This window comes from Carassius auratus, unplaced genomic scaffold, assembly GCF_003368295.1.
Source record: "Carassius auratus strain Wakin unplaced genomic scaffold, ASM336829v1 scaf_tig00006772, whole genome shotgun sequence".
Taxonomy (NCBI): Eukaryota; Metazoa; Chordata; class Actinopteri; order Cypriniformes; family Cyprinidae; genus Carassius; species Carassius auratus.
In genome coordinates, this window is record NW_020523788.1 from 643,036 (window position 1) to 657,409 (window position 14,374).

General features: G+C 35.1%; 1 protein-coding gene across 4 annotated transcripts in view; it reads left to right on the forward strand.

The window, feature by feature from the left end:
- LOC113071284 (NACHT, LRR and PYD domains-containing protein 12) overlaps positions 1-14,374 on the forward strand; it is a 173,382-nt gene that overhangs the window by 60,973 nt on the left and 98,035 nt on the right. For all 4 annotated transcript variants that reach the window (XM_026244647.1, XM_026244648.1, XM_026244646.1 and 1 more), the window contains exon 4: positions 6,968-8,842. In XM_026244647.1, coding sequence (XP_026100432.1) covers positions 6,968-8,842 — 1,875 coding nt within the window. The remainder of the gene's footprint in view (positions 1-6,967; positions 8,843-14,374) is intronic.

Here is a 14,374-nt window from a genome sequence, read left to right on the forward strand (position 1 = left end):
AGTTTTTTATATCGACTATGCATTCCACTATTTATTCAAATTGGTGCATTTCACCGGGCCGCAAAGAAATATAGAGCTGAGTATCATCAGCATAACAGTGAAAGCTAACACCATGTTTCCTGATGATATCTCCCAAGGGTAACATATAAAGCATGAAGAGTAGCGGCCCTAGTACTGAGCCTTGAGGTAATCCATACTGCACTTGTGATCGATATGATACCTCTTCATTCACTGCTACGAATTGATGGCGGTCATATAAGTACAATTTAAACCATGTTAATGCACTTCCACTGATGCCAACAAAGTGTTCAAGTCTATGCAAAAGAATGTTGTGGTCAATTGTGTCAAACACAGCACTAAGATCCAATAGCACTAACAGAGAGATACAACCACGATCAGATGATAAGAGCAGGTCATTTGTAACTCTAATAGGCCGGGTTCACACCGCAAGCTGCAGCAGAGCAGAAGCAGCGCGTATTTTTTTCGGTGCCTATGTTAACAGATGAGAGCGTTCACACCGCACACAGAGGCTATGCGGCAGAGCGTAGCAGAAGCAGAGCAGAAGCAGCAGTGTCGCGATCGTTTCGGCTCTGGGTCTATTTTTGCTGCGCTGCTGACACTCGGTTAAAGTGAAAGTACACATTTGATTGACAAAATAAATATGATTTCATACAAAAAGTGCTCTAAATGCACAAAAAAGCACATCTAGGGTGTTTTAACAAGAACTGGAGTATGTTAGGAAAGAAAATTAATATAAAAAAATATGTATAGAAGATAAAGTGACAATATCAATGCCAAAATACACATGTACTGAAACGAAAAAGGAATTTTGCCCAAAATTTGCATTAATGATATCTACTGTGTTGTTAGCAAATTACATAAAAAAAAATATGATATTTAAAATCACATTTGTCTATTTTTTTATTATAATTTTTATTTTAATTATTATTCTATATATATATATATTTTTTTTTTTACAAAATCTGTTAAAGTACTTACAGTTCTATCCAAAAATAAACTTTTTTGCCAAAATACAAAAACAACTTTAAATAATTTATATTGCTAGTTTAGCCTTGGAGATTTATTTATTATTAGTAGTAATCGTATTCGTATAAATAGGCCTATATATTGGCAGAAGAATGGATGTTGTGTTGACAATCATAAGTCACAGGCGGTGATCTTCAGAGTGCACCTGGAAAGACAATAATGAACGACACTCATCTAACCGTGGAAGTTGAGAAATATCAAGTTCTTTATGATCCACGCAATGTACTTTACAAAGACTTGCAGGAGAAGGAAAAAGCATGGGATGAAGTTCTGCTCTGCTGCAGCTTGCGGTGTGAACCCGGCCTAAGGAGAGTAGTCTCAGTACTATGATACAATCTAAATCCTGACTGGAAATCCTCACAGATACCATTTTTCTCTAAGAAGGAATATAATTGTGAGGATACTACCTTTTCTAGTATCTTGGACAGAAAAGGGAGATTCGAGATCGGTCTATAATTAACTAGTTCTTTGGGGTCAAGTTGTGTTTTTTTGATGAGAGGCTTAATCAGTTTGAAGGTTTTGGGGAGATGACAATGAGGAATTAATAATAGTCAGAAGAGGATCTATGACTTCTGGAAGCACCTCTTTTATGAGCTTAGATGGCATAGGATCTAACATACATGTTGTTGGTTTAGATGATTTAACAAGTTTTTACAATTATTCCTCTCCTATAGTAGAAAATGAGTGGAACTGTTCCTCAGGGCGTCTATAGTGCACTGTCTGATGCGATACTGTAGCTGACGGCTGAATGGTTACAATTGTATCTCTAATTGTATCGATTTTAGAAGTAAAGTAGTTCATAAAGTCATTAGTGCTGTTAGGTTGGGAAATGTCAACACTTGTTGAGGCTTTATTTTTCGTTAATTTAGCCACTGTATTGAATGAATTGTTATGTTTGTTTTCTTCTAAAAGAGAATAAAAGTAATCAGATCTAGCAGTTTTGAATGCTTTTCTGTAGGATAGGTTACTTTCCCGCCAAGCAATACGAAATACCTCTAGTTTTGTTTCCCTCCAGCTACACTCCATTTTTCGGGCTGCTCTCTTTAGGGTGAGAGTATGCTCATTATACCATGGTGTCAGACTGGTTTCCTTAACCTTCCTTAAGTGTAAAGGAGCAACTGTATTTAAAATGCTAGAAAAGAGAGAGTCCATAGTTTCGGTTACATCATCAAGTTCTGAGGATATGCTAAGGAATTCAGAAACATCAGGAAAATAACTTTAAAAGCAGTCTTTTGTGGTAGAAGTGATGGTTCTTCCATACTTGTAACAAGAAGTATAATTTACAATTTTGGCTATATTAAGTTTGCACATAACTAAATAATGATCTGAGATATTATCACTCGGCTGCATAATTTCAAGACTATCAACATCAATTCCATGTGACAGTATTAAATCTAGAGTGTGATTTCGACAATGAGCAACATTACTTCAAACGAGTTATACATGAAACATAGCCTCTGAGAAATCCTGAAAATGTTGTTATAAATTGAAGCAACATCTACACATTTGCCTTTTAGATGTGGCTCGTATTTATAACAGTAATCTTGGGGGGTGGACTCATTTAAAATAATGTAATCAGCAGATTTTAGCCAGGTTTCTGCGAACAATGTACAGGAATCCCTGAGCAAGACGCATCCATTCTTACTGTCCTCGATTAAAGTTTGGATGTGTGTCTCTTATTCTGAAATCTTTTCTGTCAGCCTAACTATTTCCCTGCATTTATCACATGTGAATCCCTCATCAGCGACAGAGATAGATAAACTGTATATGTGGCAAGAGGTGCAAATAACAATAGCAGGAGAAGCCATTACTCACTGTGCTTGATGAAATATACTTACCACAGTTGTTTGATGAACTTGTGAAAAACTGGAGCGAGAGAAAGGAGAGGAGAAAAGAAAACAGCGATAGGTTCGAATGAAAACGCTAATGACAAGCTAACGAGTGCTAACGCAATGCAGGTGCACTGCACTCATGGATATAAAATAAAAGTGAACAATCAAAATTAATCTGATAAGATTGATCGATAAAATCAGAAATATGGTGTGAATTAAGTTATATTTTATCACTTTAACTCTCTTGGCGCCACGGTCGAGTTTACTCGACAAGATGCGGCACTGAATAAAACGGCCGATTTTGTCAAATGGGGTGTCAAATTTCATGCGACTTCATCTCGGACTCAAAAAAACCTCATGCTTCTATACAAAATCTTTGAGCTAGAGCGCATAGAATCAGTGCGAACAAAAGCGGAGCTAGTGTGAGAGTGTGCCTTTTTATCAGAGCAATATTGTCAACGTCAGCGAGTATTGGGATTATATTATTATTGTTATTATTATTATTATTATCTAATGGTATCAATAAAGCTTCAATAAACCCACAATGAAGTGTTGGGACTTATATTCGCGGACACTGATTCTGAAGGGGAATATCTGCATTCAGAAGATGACGGTGATACTGAAAGTGAAAGTATAGCCCTACACCAAGCACAGACGGTGAATCCTTTGCCCAATGTAGATGGTCCTTTGCCAAATGTCAGAGGTGTGAACAATGTTTGCCAGGGTCGGAGTGTTCATCGCAAAATTAGCAGGCGTGTTAGTGTATGACATGTATATTTGTCTTCTGACCGCACTTCTCCACAATCACGGCGACAGTATTGTAGTGGAGACTTTGTCTAATGCAACTGGGTATGTTAGAAGAGGTCAAAGTATTCATAGGACAGTTAGGGGGCAACGTGGAGGCAGGGTTGGGAGTTGCAATGACACTGATACTAGTCCGAGCTGTGCACACTCGGCGCGCGCGCAAGGCAGATCTGGCCACGCTGCTCGTAGCAGGAGCAGAGGCGATGTGACACGGGGCATAGCTTTTGAACGAAACAGGTCTTGTCTACTTGTTTTTGTGTGTCATATGAATAATATATATGTGCCCCATACATGGAATCAGAGTGCCTGCTGTATGTAGTAAATTGAAAATCTCTACAGCCGCTACTTGCATTCGGTTTGTTTCTACCATTTATTAGTAATGATTTACACAGTTTGTTTACTACTTACTATTTATCTGAGCATTCAGTATTGTGCAATATCGCACACAGAAGGTGAGGGACATTTTGGGGGGAAAGAAGTGCTGCATTTTATCATTTAAACATGTGACTTTTCATGAAAATTCTATAATTCAAGATGGCCACCGCCATATAACGTCATAATATGCAAATTAGATGGGAAAATGTAATCCCTACATAAACATTGGGTCATCCTTAATATTTGTATAATTGACAGAAAGTCTCTATCTTTTATCACTTTTAAGATATAGCCTTTTGAAATTAAGATGTCAAAATCGAACGTTTTAGGAAAAAACCTCTGGCACCTAAAGGGTTAAACAACAGAGAGTGATAGTAAGATAAAGATTCCGTAGACTAAACAGCTACACAGAACTATGATCAGCTGCACCAAGGCCAGCAAGACCAGCAAGGCCAGTAGGCCAACAGGAAACAAAGAAAACACTGTCCAACAGCGACACCCGCAGTCCTGGGCTCCAAACATTACAGACCGTTCTGAAAGAAGAATTTATGCAAACATGTATAAAATGGTTTAAAAACTTTAACAGAGGTGCCTTGAGGGTATTTAAAAGGTCTGCCCCCCACGTAAGATTTTTCTAATTACTAGTCGTTCATTTGTCATTATTCAGCTAATCAGAGGTTTATATTAAATTTACATCTCTAATTCATAATGAGCCTTAATATATTCTGCGCTCAAGCAAATGCATTAAGTTTGCCACAAAGAACAGGAAAAGTAGACTAATAATTGTGAAAAATTAGACATTTTAATTATTTATTAATAAACAAATGTTTATTGTCGGCTGCAAGTCACAGTGCTGGCTCTCTCCACATGGACATGCCTTTAAAGAGAAATGCAACCTTGACAGATTACATAATGCTTTCATTTTGAATTGATTCGTTTAAAAGACATTTCAAGCTTTCTGTAGATATATTTATTATGTATTTGAGACAATCCCCATTTTAAGTTATTTAATTATCAGGAAAATTGTCAGGGAAAAATAAAGTGATCGACAGGGCGCCTCCCTGTCGCATTATAAATTTTCGTACAAACACTTGAATATGAATAATAATTCACATTTTGCATATGCATTACAAAGAAAAAACTTTTTTACATGCAACTATCCAAAATAAATAAATAATAATAATAAATAAGTAGACAAATAAGAATAAATGCTGTGCGTAGCACTCAGCATCAGGCAGCAAGGAATATCATAAATACCTGCATTTAAAAGTGGCTGAATTATTATTATTATTTTTTAGTTATATGAAAGCAAGTAAAGAAGGCTCCCTTTAAAATCACTTAAGTTGTCAATTAATGAAGCTTTTATTTACATCGTGTGCATTTTGTTGATTATAATGAGAGAACTTGAGTTTAAATGTGAGGACCTTTTATTAATCAGTCCATTCTTTAGAGTTTTAATGATTATGCTAAATCGTGCAGGTTTAATTTATTCATTTCTTGTTTTAATTAGGCCTAAATAATGGTAAACGAAATTACAGTGCCTCACGTTTTACTAAAATAAAGGAAATAATTCATAAAACATGCAAAAATTTCTTAATCTGTGTACAGACAAATATCTTTTTCCCCAAAAATTTAAATAAAGGCAGCTCACTTAAATAAACTACCACTTTTAATTCTCTGATGCCATAATTTCTTAAGAATAATATTCATATTATATAAATAATACTGCACACCTAGTTATTGTGTCAAATCTAAAATATGGATCTAATTCTGTGTAGCTTAGAGAAAATATAAGCACAGGCTCATAGGCTTGACATTTATCCTGCTTGAATTTGTTCTAAGAAACGCACATAACTTTGTAAGTGATAAGCTTTCATCTGTGAATATTACATATTTTAACTACAGTGTTTTTCTTTCATTTTTCTTGACTGCAGCTGTCTAATTTAACACATTGATGAGGCAAAGCTGACATTATTTCGAAAATGTGCTTTGATGTGCTTGTTTGCTAACTTGTAGTTAAAGCCACACTCAGCGGTCAAAAACTGCAAATGCACTTTGCAGACACAGCGGCGGTGGTATGCCCAGCGGTGGAACCACTGTTTTGGATGGCCACCTACTGTATCAGTAAATATTGGGGCAGGGATGTAAGCACTCAACTTTAACATTGCAAATGATATGGAGTCGAGGCCTGCTGCCTTCATGCTGTTCTGCTTATATAGCAGATTCCTGACTTCATTTTCTTCTATTTTGTAAGGAGGAGTCATAGTACTGTGCCAGGAGGGCAGCATCAGCTGTCCCTCAATTGTATTGTCAAATCTACTATAGAGTGCATTAAGTTCATCAAGCAATAATGTCTTCATAGATGACTGGAGGTTTTACCTTATAGCCTGTGATCTGCTCCAGATACTTCCAAACATCATAAGTGTAATTGGTTTTCAATTTTCCCACACTGAGTAATTTCCCTTTGCTTTTTTTAACAGCAAGTCACCTTTAATAATTTTATAAAGCTCTTTATGCCCATTCTCAAATGCTTCTCTCCACAATATTTTAATTTCCTGATTAAACCATGGATTATTATTGTTGTATATGGTAACAGACTTTGAGGGTAAGGATATCATCTCACAAAAAGCTTACATTTGAGGCAACGACCTCTGTGCACCCATCCAAATCATAGGATAGACCAAAAGAGTGTCGTCTAGGCAGTCCATTAACATATCTATTTCATCAACAGACCATTCTTTGACACTTCACTTAATTGGTATAATACCAATTTACTTCAATAGCCAAGAATGAGAACAATTAAAGTATAGAATATAAAAAATATATATAAAAAAAATGGCTTTAATAGGAAACCTTGCCATTCATTCACATTCATTGTGTTGTTGTTTTTGTTTTTGCTGTGTGGATAGATATTATCAGACTGGAGACCCGCGGCAGGATTCTCACCAACCAGTAGATTATGAACTACAGAGAATCAAAGACCAACATAAAACCAGCATGAAGAACAAATATGAGAGCTTATTTGAGGGAATTAGCCTACATCAAACCATGCTGAACAGGATCTACACACAGCTCTACATCATAGAGAGAGAGAGTGAAAGGGTGAATGAAGAACACGAGGTTTTTCAAATGGAGAAAACAGCCAGAAAACAACACTCACAAGACACTCCAATCTGCTGCAATGACATCTTTAAAGCCGTACCTGAACCAGGATGTGAGGACAAAGACTTAATCAAGAATGTTCTTACTAAAGGCATCGCTGGAATCGGAAAAACTGTCTCTGTGCAGAAATTCATTTTAGACTGGGCTGAGGGAAAGGTCAATCAAGATGTAGATTTTATGTTTGTGCTTCCGTTTCGAGAGCTGAACTTGATCCGAGATCATCAGTACAGTCTTCATAGACTTCTGCTGGACTTTCATCCTGAACTTCAAGATCTGGACTCACAGATTTATGAGGAGTGTAAAGTTGTGTTCATCTTTGATGGTCTTGATGAAAGCAGAATTTCACTGATGTTTTCAGATGATCAGAAAGTTTCAGATATGACAGACACTTCATCAGTTGGTGTGTTGATAACAAACCTGATGAAAGGAGAGCTGCTTCCCTCTGCTCTTATCTGGATCACCTCCAGACCAGCAGCAGCCAATCAGATCCCCTCCAAATACATCAACCGTCTGACAGAAATACAGGGATTCAATGAGCTTCAGAAGGAGGAGTATTTCAGGAAGAGAATCAGTGATGAGCATCAAGCCAGAAAAATCATCTCACACATCAGAAAAACAAGAAGCCTCCACATCATGTGCCACATCCCCGTCTTCTGCTGGATCTCATCCACTGTGCTTCAAAAGCTCCTGAAAGAAGATCTGAGTGCAGAAATCCCTCAAACTCTGACTGAAATGTACATCCACTTCCTGCTGATCCAGATCAACATGAGGAATCAGAAGTATGAAGAGAGAGATCCAGGGAAATTAGTGCAGTCCAACAGAGAAGTGATTGTGAAACTTGCTGAACTGGCTTTCAAACAGCTGATGAAGGGCAATGTGATGTTCTATGAAGAGGACCTGAGAGAGAGCGGCATAGACCTCACTGATGCCTCAGTGTATTCTGGGATTTGCACTGAGATATTTAAGGAGGAATCAGTGATTCATCACAGGAAAGTGTACTGCTTCATACATTTGAGCTTTCAGGAGTTTCTAGCTGCTTTTTATGAGTTTTACTGTCACCTGATGAAGAACTTAGAGTTTTTGGATGACAAACATGATAAGAAAAACACATTGTATGAGCTATTAACGTCAGCAGTTGATCAAACCCTTCGGATTGAAAATGGACACCTGGATCTTTTTCTGCGGTTTCTGCTAGGCATTTCACTGGAGTCCAATCAGAAACTCTTAGAGGATCTACTGACACACACAGAGTACAGCTCAGAAACCACCAGAGAAACCACACAGTACATTAAAGACAGGATCAAGAGATTTTACTTATCAGCTGACAGATCAATCCTTCCGTTGAATGATTGTTATAATCATCTTTCAGCTGACAAATCCATCAACCTGTTTCTCTGTCTACTTGAAGTAAATGATCAGACATTATATAAAGAGATCCAGGAGTTTCTGGAATCAGACAAACTCTCAAATAATAAACTCTCTGCTGCACATTGCTCAGCAATAGCCTACATGCTTCAGATGTCAGAAGAGGTGCTAGACAAGTTTGATCCCATGAAATACAACACAACAGATGAGGGTAGACGGAGGCTGATACCAGCTGTGATAAACTACAGAAAAGCTCTGTGAGTATTAATTCATGTCAGAGATACTTTACTTTCATATTCAATTCAATTCAGTTCATATTAATATAGTAGGTGGACAACTGGAATGGGTTATACAACCGCGTGTACCGCCGCTGCAAATCAGTCGCATGTTAAAATCATACACGAAACTACTGCCAGGTGGTGCAAAGGGATGGATTGCGAACTGAATGTAATTTTAAAATGTTGGTTTGTAAACAGAGATGAAAGGAAGACGTAAAACAACAATTACATTATAATATAACATTGCAACATCCATAAAAACCATAAAAAATTAATTTCAAAACGTGGGATAGTCTTAGGCTAAATAGGTTGTTAAATTCCAATACCTAAAGAGAGACCTATATATATATATATATATATATATATATATATATATATATATATATTAGGGCTTCTCCGATCACGATCGGCCAATCGTTATGCACATCTCGTCAGTAATGTTGGTTCTTTAATCAGCGGTAAATTCCCTCAGGTGCGTGATTTCACATAGAGCAGCTGTTACTACACGGAGCCGTTGTTAACTGAGAAGATGGGCAAATAAACGCTGAAAATGAAGTGGATTTGTGCATCTTTTCAGTTAACAATGGCTCGGTGTAGTAACAGCTGCTCTATGTGAAATCACGCACCTGATGGAATTTACAGCTGATTAGAAAACCGGCTTTACTGACGAGATGCGCATTAACGATTGGCCGATCGTGATCGGAGCAGCCCTAATGTAAATATATATATATATATATATATATATATATATATATATATATATATATATATATATATATTTATATACAGAGGTGGGTAGAGTACCCAAAAACTTTACTCAAGTAAAAGTAATTCTAGAAATATTTACTCAAGTAAAAGTAAAAGTACTAGTCTTGAATAGTTACTTGAGTAAGAGTAAAAGAGTATCGGATAAAAAATCTACTCAAGTAGTTAGTTACTAGTTACTTTGGGTCATATATATGGATCCTATTTTTATTTAGATATATAGATAAAATGAATGTAATGTATGTGTGCGTGTAAAAATGTATATATTTCATCAGCCTTTACTCCAATTTATTATAAAACCCTGTCTGTTTACTTAAGTAACAGATATAGGTTTCATGCCATAACATGTTTTTAATACGACTTACTTTATATTAAATGTGAATTTAACATTGAAAGTTAATGGGATATAAATATTGCTACTAATCTTTCATTGTTCAGAAAGAGAGCAAATAACATTTACATTATTAAAGATCATTTTCACTGACAGTCTAGATTTCAATCACTCTCAGAAACTCCCATTAAAATCACTGAAACTGTTAACACTGTGAAATCAATATCTTAATTATAGATTCGTACACACATCTGCACTTTGTTGTTTCTGATGAGAGAATTCGCCAGAAAGAGGTTTTCAGTCAGCGAGCGAGTGAAGGAAGCACCGGCATTTCAGCGATGACTCATCGGAACACCTCTGATTGGCCATTGCATTCAAAAGAATCGTGTGTGATTGGTTATAATGCGCAACTCAGTAAAAACGCATCTATCTCTGGCTCAGCGCCAGCAAGCGATCACAGATCTGAATTTAACAGCTGATGATATGACTTGCTGAACGTACTCGCACCGGTGTGATTGTATTAAAATTAATAAAATCTTAATCGGCTATTTTTTTTGTCTTTTGGAAGCTGCATTCAACTTGACTCCCCTCTGTTATAAGCCACACACGTACAACAAACTACTGTCACAGTGGTATCGTGTACTGTAATCGAATGTAGCCAGAGTGATTACCTGTTAAACAGTATACAGCACACACGGTGTTCATCTAATAAGGATCTCCATCGCAAGCAAATAATAGCCTTCGCAGATTTGCTTTCAATTCAGTGCAGTTCCATAGCCCCGTTTTCAACGCTGCTGCTGATATTAAATGTTACAACTCTGAGTGAACTGCTTCAGATGCTCAGCTCATGCGGCAGGGAACTGAACGACTCCTTCAAACTGATTCATGAACCAATTCACTCGTTTGCCAATTGGTTTGATCAAGCCTTTGAACAGAATTGACTCAAAAGAATGGCGAATGGGCATCGCTCATTGCCCAGAGAAAAGTAGACGGCGCGTTTGGAATAAACTGAAGCATTTATAACATTTATAGCATTAAGATAAAGTAACAAGTGGAGCTTTGCCCACAGTAACGAAGTAAAAGTACAGATTTTTCCCAAAAAATTTACTCAAGTAAGAGTATAAAGTACCCATCCTTAAATATACTCCGAAAAGTATTAGTTACCCCGAAAAATTACTCAAGTAAATGTAACGAAGTAAATGTAACTCGTTACTACCCACCTCTGGATATATATACATATATACACCTCTGTATACACACACACACACACACACACACACACACACACACACACATATATATATATATATATATATATATATATATACACACACACACACACACACACACACACACACACATATATATATATACACACACAGACACACACACACACACATACATATATATATATATATATATATATATACACACACACACACACACATATATATATATATATATATATATATATATATATATATACACACACACACACACACATATATATATATATATATATATATATATATATATATATATATACACACACACACACACACACACATATATATATATATATACACACACAGACACACACACACACACATACATATATATATATATATATATATATATACACACACACACACATATATATATATATATGTGTGTGTGTGTATATATATATATGTGTGTGTGTGTGTGTATATATATATATATATATATATATATATATATATGTATGTGTATATATATATATATATATATATATATATATATATATATATATATTAGGGCCGGGACTCGATTAAAAAAATTAATCTAATTAATTAGAGGCTTTGTAATTACTTAATCGAAATTAGTCGCATTTTAATCGCATATAAATATTTGACCTGAGAACAGTGAGAAGTTTTTTCACATGGATTTATAGTATACCATTGAATAATGACTGAATACATAAGCTTAAGCAACAAAATATTGTTTATTTTTGTTCAACCAAGTCTAGCAGACCAGTGCAATTTTTGCCATTAAGTGTAGCAATAGCATATTTAGAAACAATTTAGAAATATTACATATCAGAAATTCAGGAAGCTTATAGGTGCTGGAACCTTCTGTAAGGTGTTTTTTTTTTAAGTAAAACACAATACTGTCAATTACATTCAGAACATTGGAAACACTGACTATTAGAAAACATCTCTCTGTTGCTTCAGAGGCCATAACATACTAAGTCCAACTCTCAATAACCTTGGCCAAAACAATAAAGAGTTTAACATAAACTGTTGCACCAACAAAATAATACATAGTTCAACATAAAGTGTAAAGTCCTCGCTAGCTGCTATATGTTTTGCGTTGGGGTGATACTTGAGGCTCGATGTGCTGCCGGTGATATGCGAACGCTAGTTGGTGCTTCAGTATAATCGGTCCGCCGAAACTCATCCAGTGAGAAACGTTCCGCGGTGCAAAAATAAGTTATTAAAAACGCGGGAATTTTTTTTTTCTGTAATTAATTAATCTTAGTTAACGCGTTATTTTTTTGTGTAATTAATTAATCTCAATTAACGCGTTAAAGTCCCGGCCCTAATATATATACACACACACACGCCGTTTGATCGCGCTGGTGCCTGACGCGCACATATTTAGTGGAAATAGCGCAGCCTTTCACCGAGCCATCCGGCTCGAGCAGTGGTCCACTTTGGCATATTTTTGCTCATTATGATTTTTTTCTGTCGAAACTGAAGCACGCGTGAACTACAAAGCCTATTTTACCTCGTGAATAAGAGTTAAGCTTCAAATGGGCAACATCACGAATATGCAAATGTTAAGATTTATCCCGATTGAGAGAGCCCAACCTTAATTTATGTTTAAATAATTATTATTCATTTTTTGTTTGTTTGTTTATAGCTAAGCCTATATTATATACTGCAATTATATTTATCCATTAGAATTATTAGAATAGAATAATAATTTTTAATTATTGTGCTGTTCTGATAAATTTGTTACATTTAAAGGATTTGTTGTAAAGTGAAGGGAACTAAAAATATCTTCTTGGTACATTATAACATTATAAGGCCTGCCGTTATTATTTCTGAATGTAATAAAATGGAACTTAAACATGACATATTAATTTTTTTCTTCTAACAAATGTATCGTGTACTGTAATCGAATGTAGCCAGAGTGATTACCTGTTAAACAGTATACAGCACACACGGTGTTCATCTAATAAGTATCTCCATAGCAAGCAAATAATAGCCTTTGCAGATTGCCCAGAGAAAAGTAGACGGCGCGTTTGGAATAAACTGAAGCATTTATAACATTTATAGCATTAAGATAAAGTAACGAGTGGACCTTTGCCCACAGTAACGAAGTAAAAGTACAGATTTTTCCCAAAAAATTTACTCAAGTAAGAGTATAAAGTACCCATCCTTAAATATACTCCGAAAAGTATTAGTTACCCCGAAAAATTACTCAAGTAAATGTAACGAAGTAAATGTAACGAAGTAAATGTAACTCGTTACTACCCACCTCTGGATAAATATACATATATACAACTCTGTATATATATATATATATATATATATATATATATATATATATATATATATATATATACATATACAAATATATATATATTTATGTATGTATGTATGTATATATATACATATACACATATATATATATACACACACATATATTCATATATACACACATATACACACACACATATATATATACACACACACATATATATATATATATATATATATATATATTATATATATATATATATATATATATATATATATATATAATTATTAGAATAGAATAATAATTTTTAATTATTGTGCTGTTCTGATAAATTTGTTACATTTAAAGGATTTGTTGTAAAGTGAAGGGAACTAACTTGGTACATTATAACATTATAAGGCCTGCCGTTATTATTTCTGAATGTAATAAAATGGAACTTAAACATGACATATTAATTTTTTTCTTCTAACAAATGTAATTTTTTTTTAGCGTTTTAAAAAAAAACAGGCAGCAAACGAAAAAAGGTGATGAATGGGTTAAAATTTGTTAATGTGGATTAAAGGGATGGTTTACTTTTAAATTAAATGTTGGTATGTTTTAGCTTACCTCAAGGGCATCCAAGATGTAGGTGTCTTTGTTTCTGCAGTAGTTTCCATTTTGATATTTTTAGGTCAAACAGTTCTTGTCTGTGACTCAAATAATGGAGGTATATGGTCACCACCTCAAAGAGCATGCACAGTGAAGTCCAAATTAAACAATTCACCATCGTAAGTATACATTGATGACCTGAGACAAGAAACGAGCGGTTTGTTTAAGAAAACGAACAATATTTATATAGTTTTTACCTCTTGTACAGTGATCTCTCGCTCGTGTACATCACTCTTTGT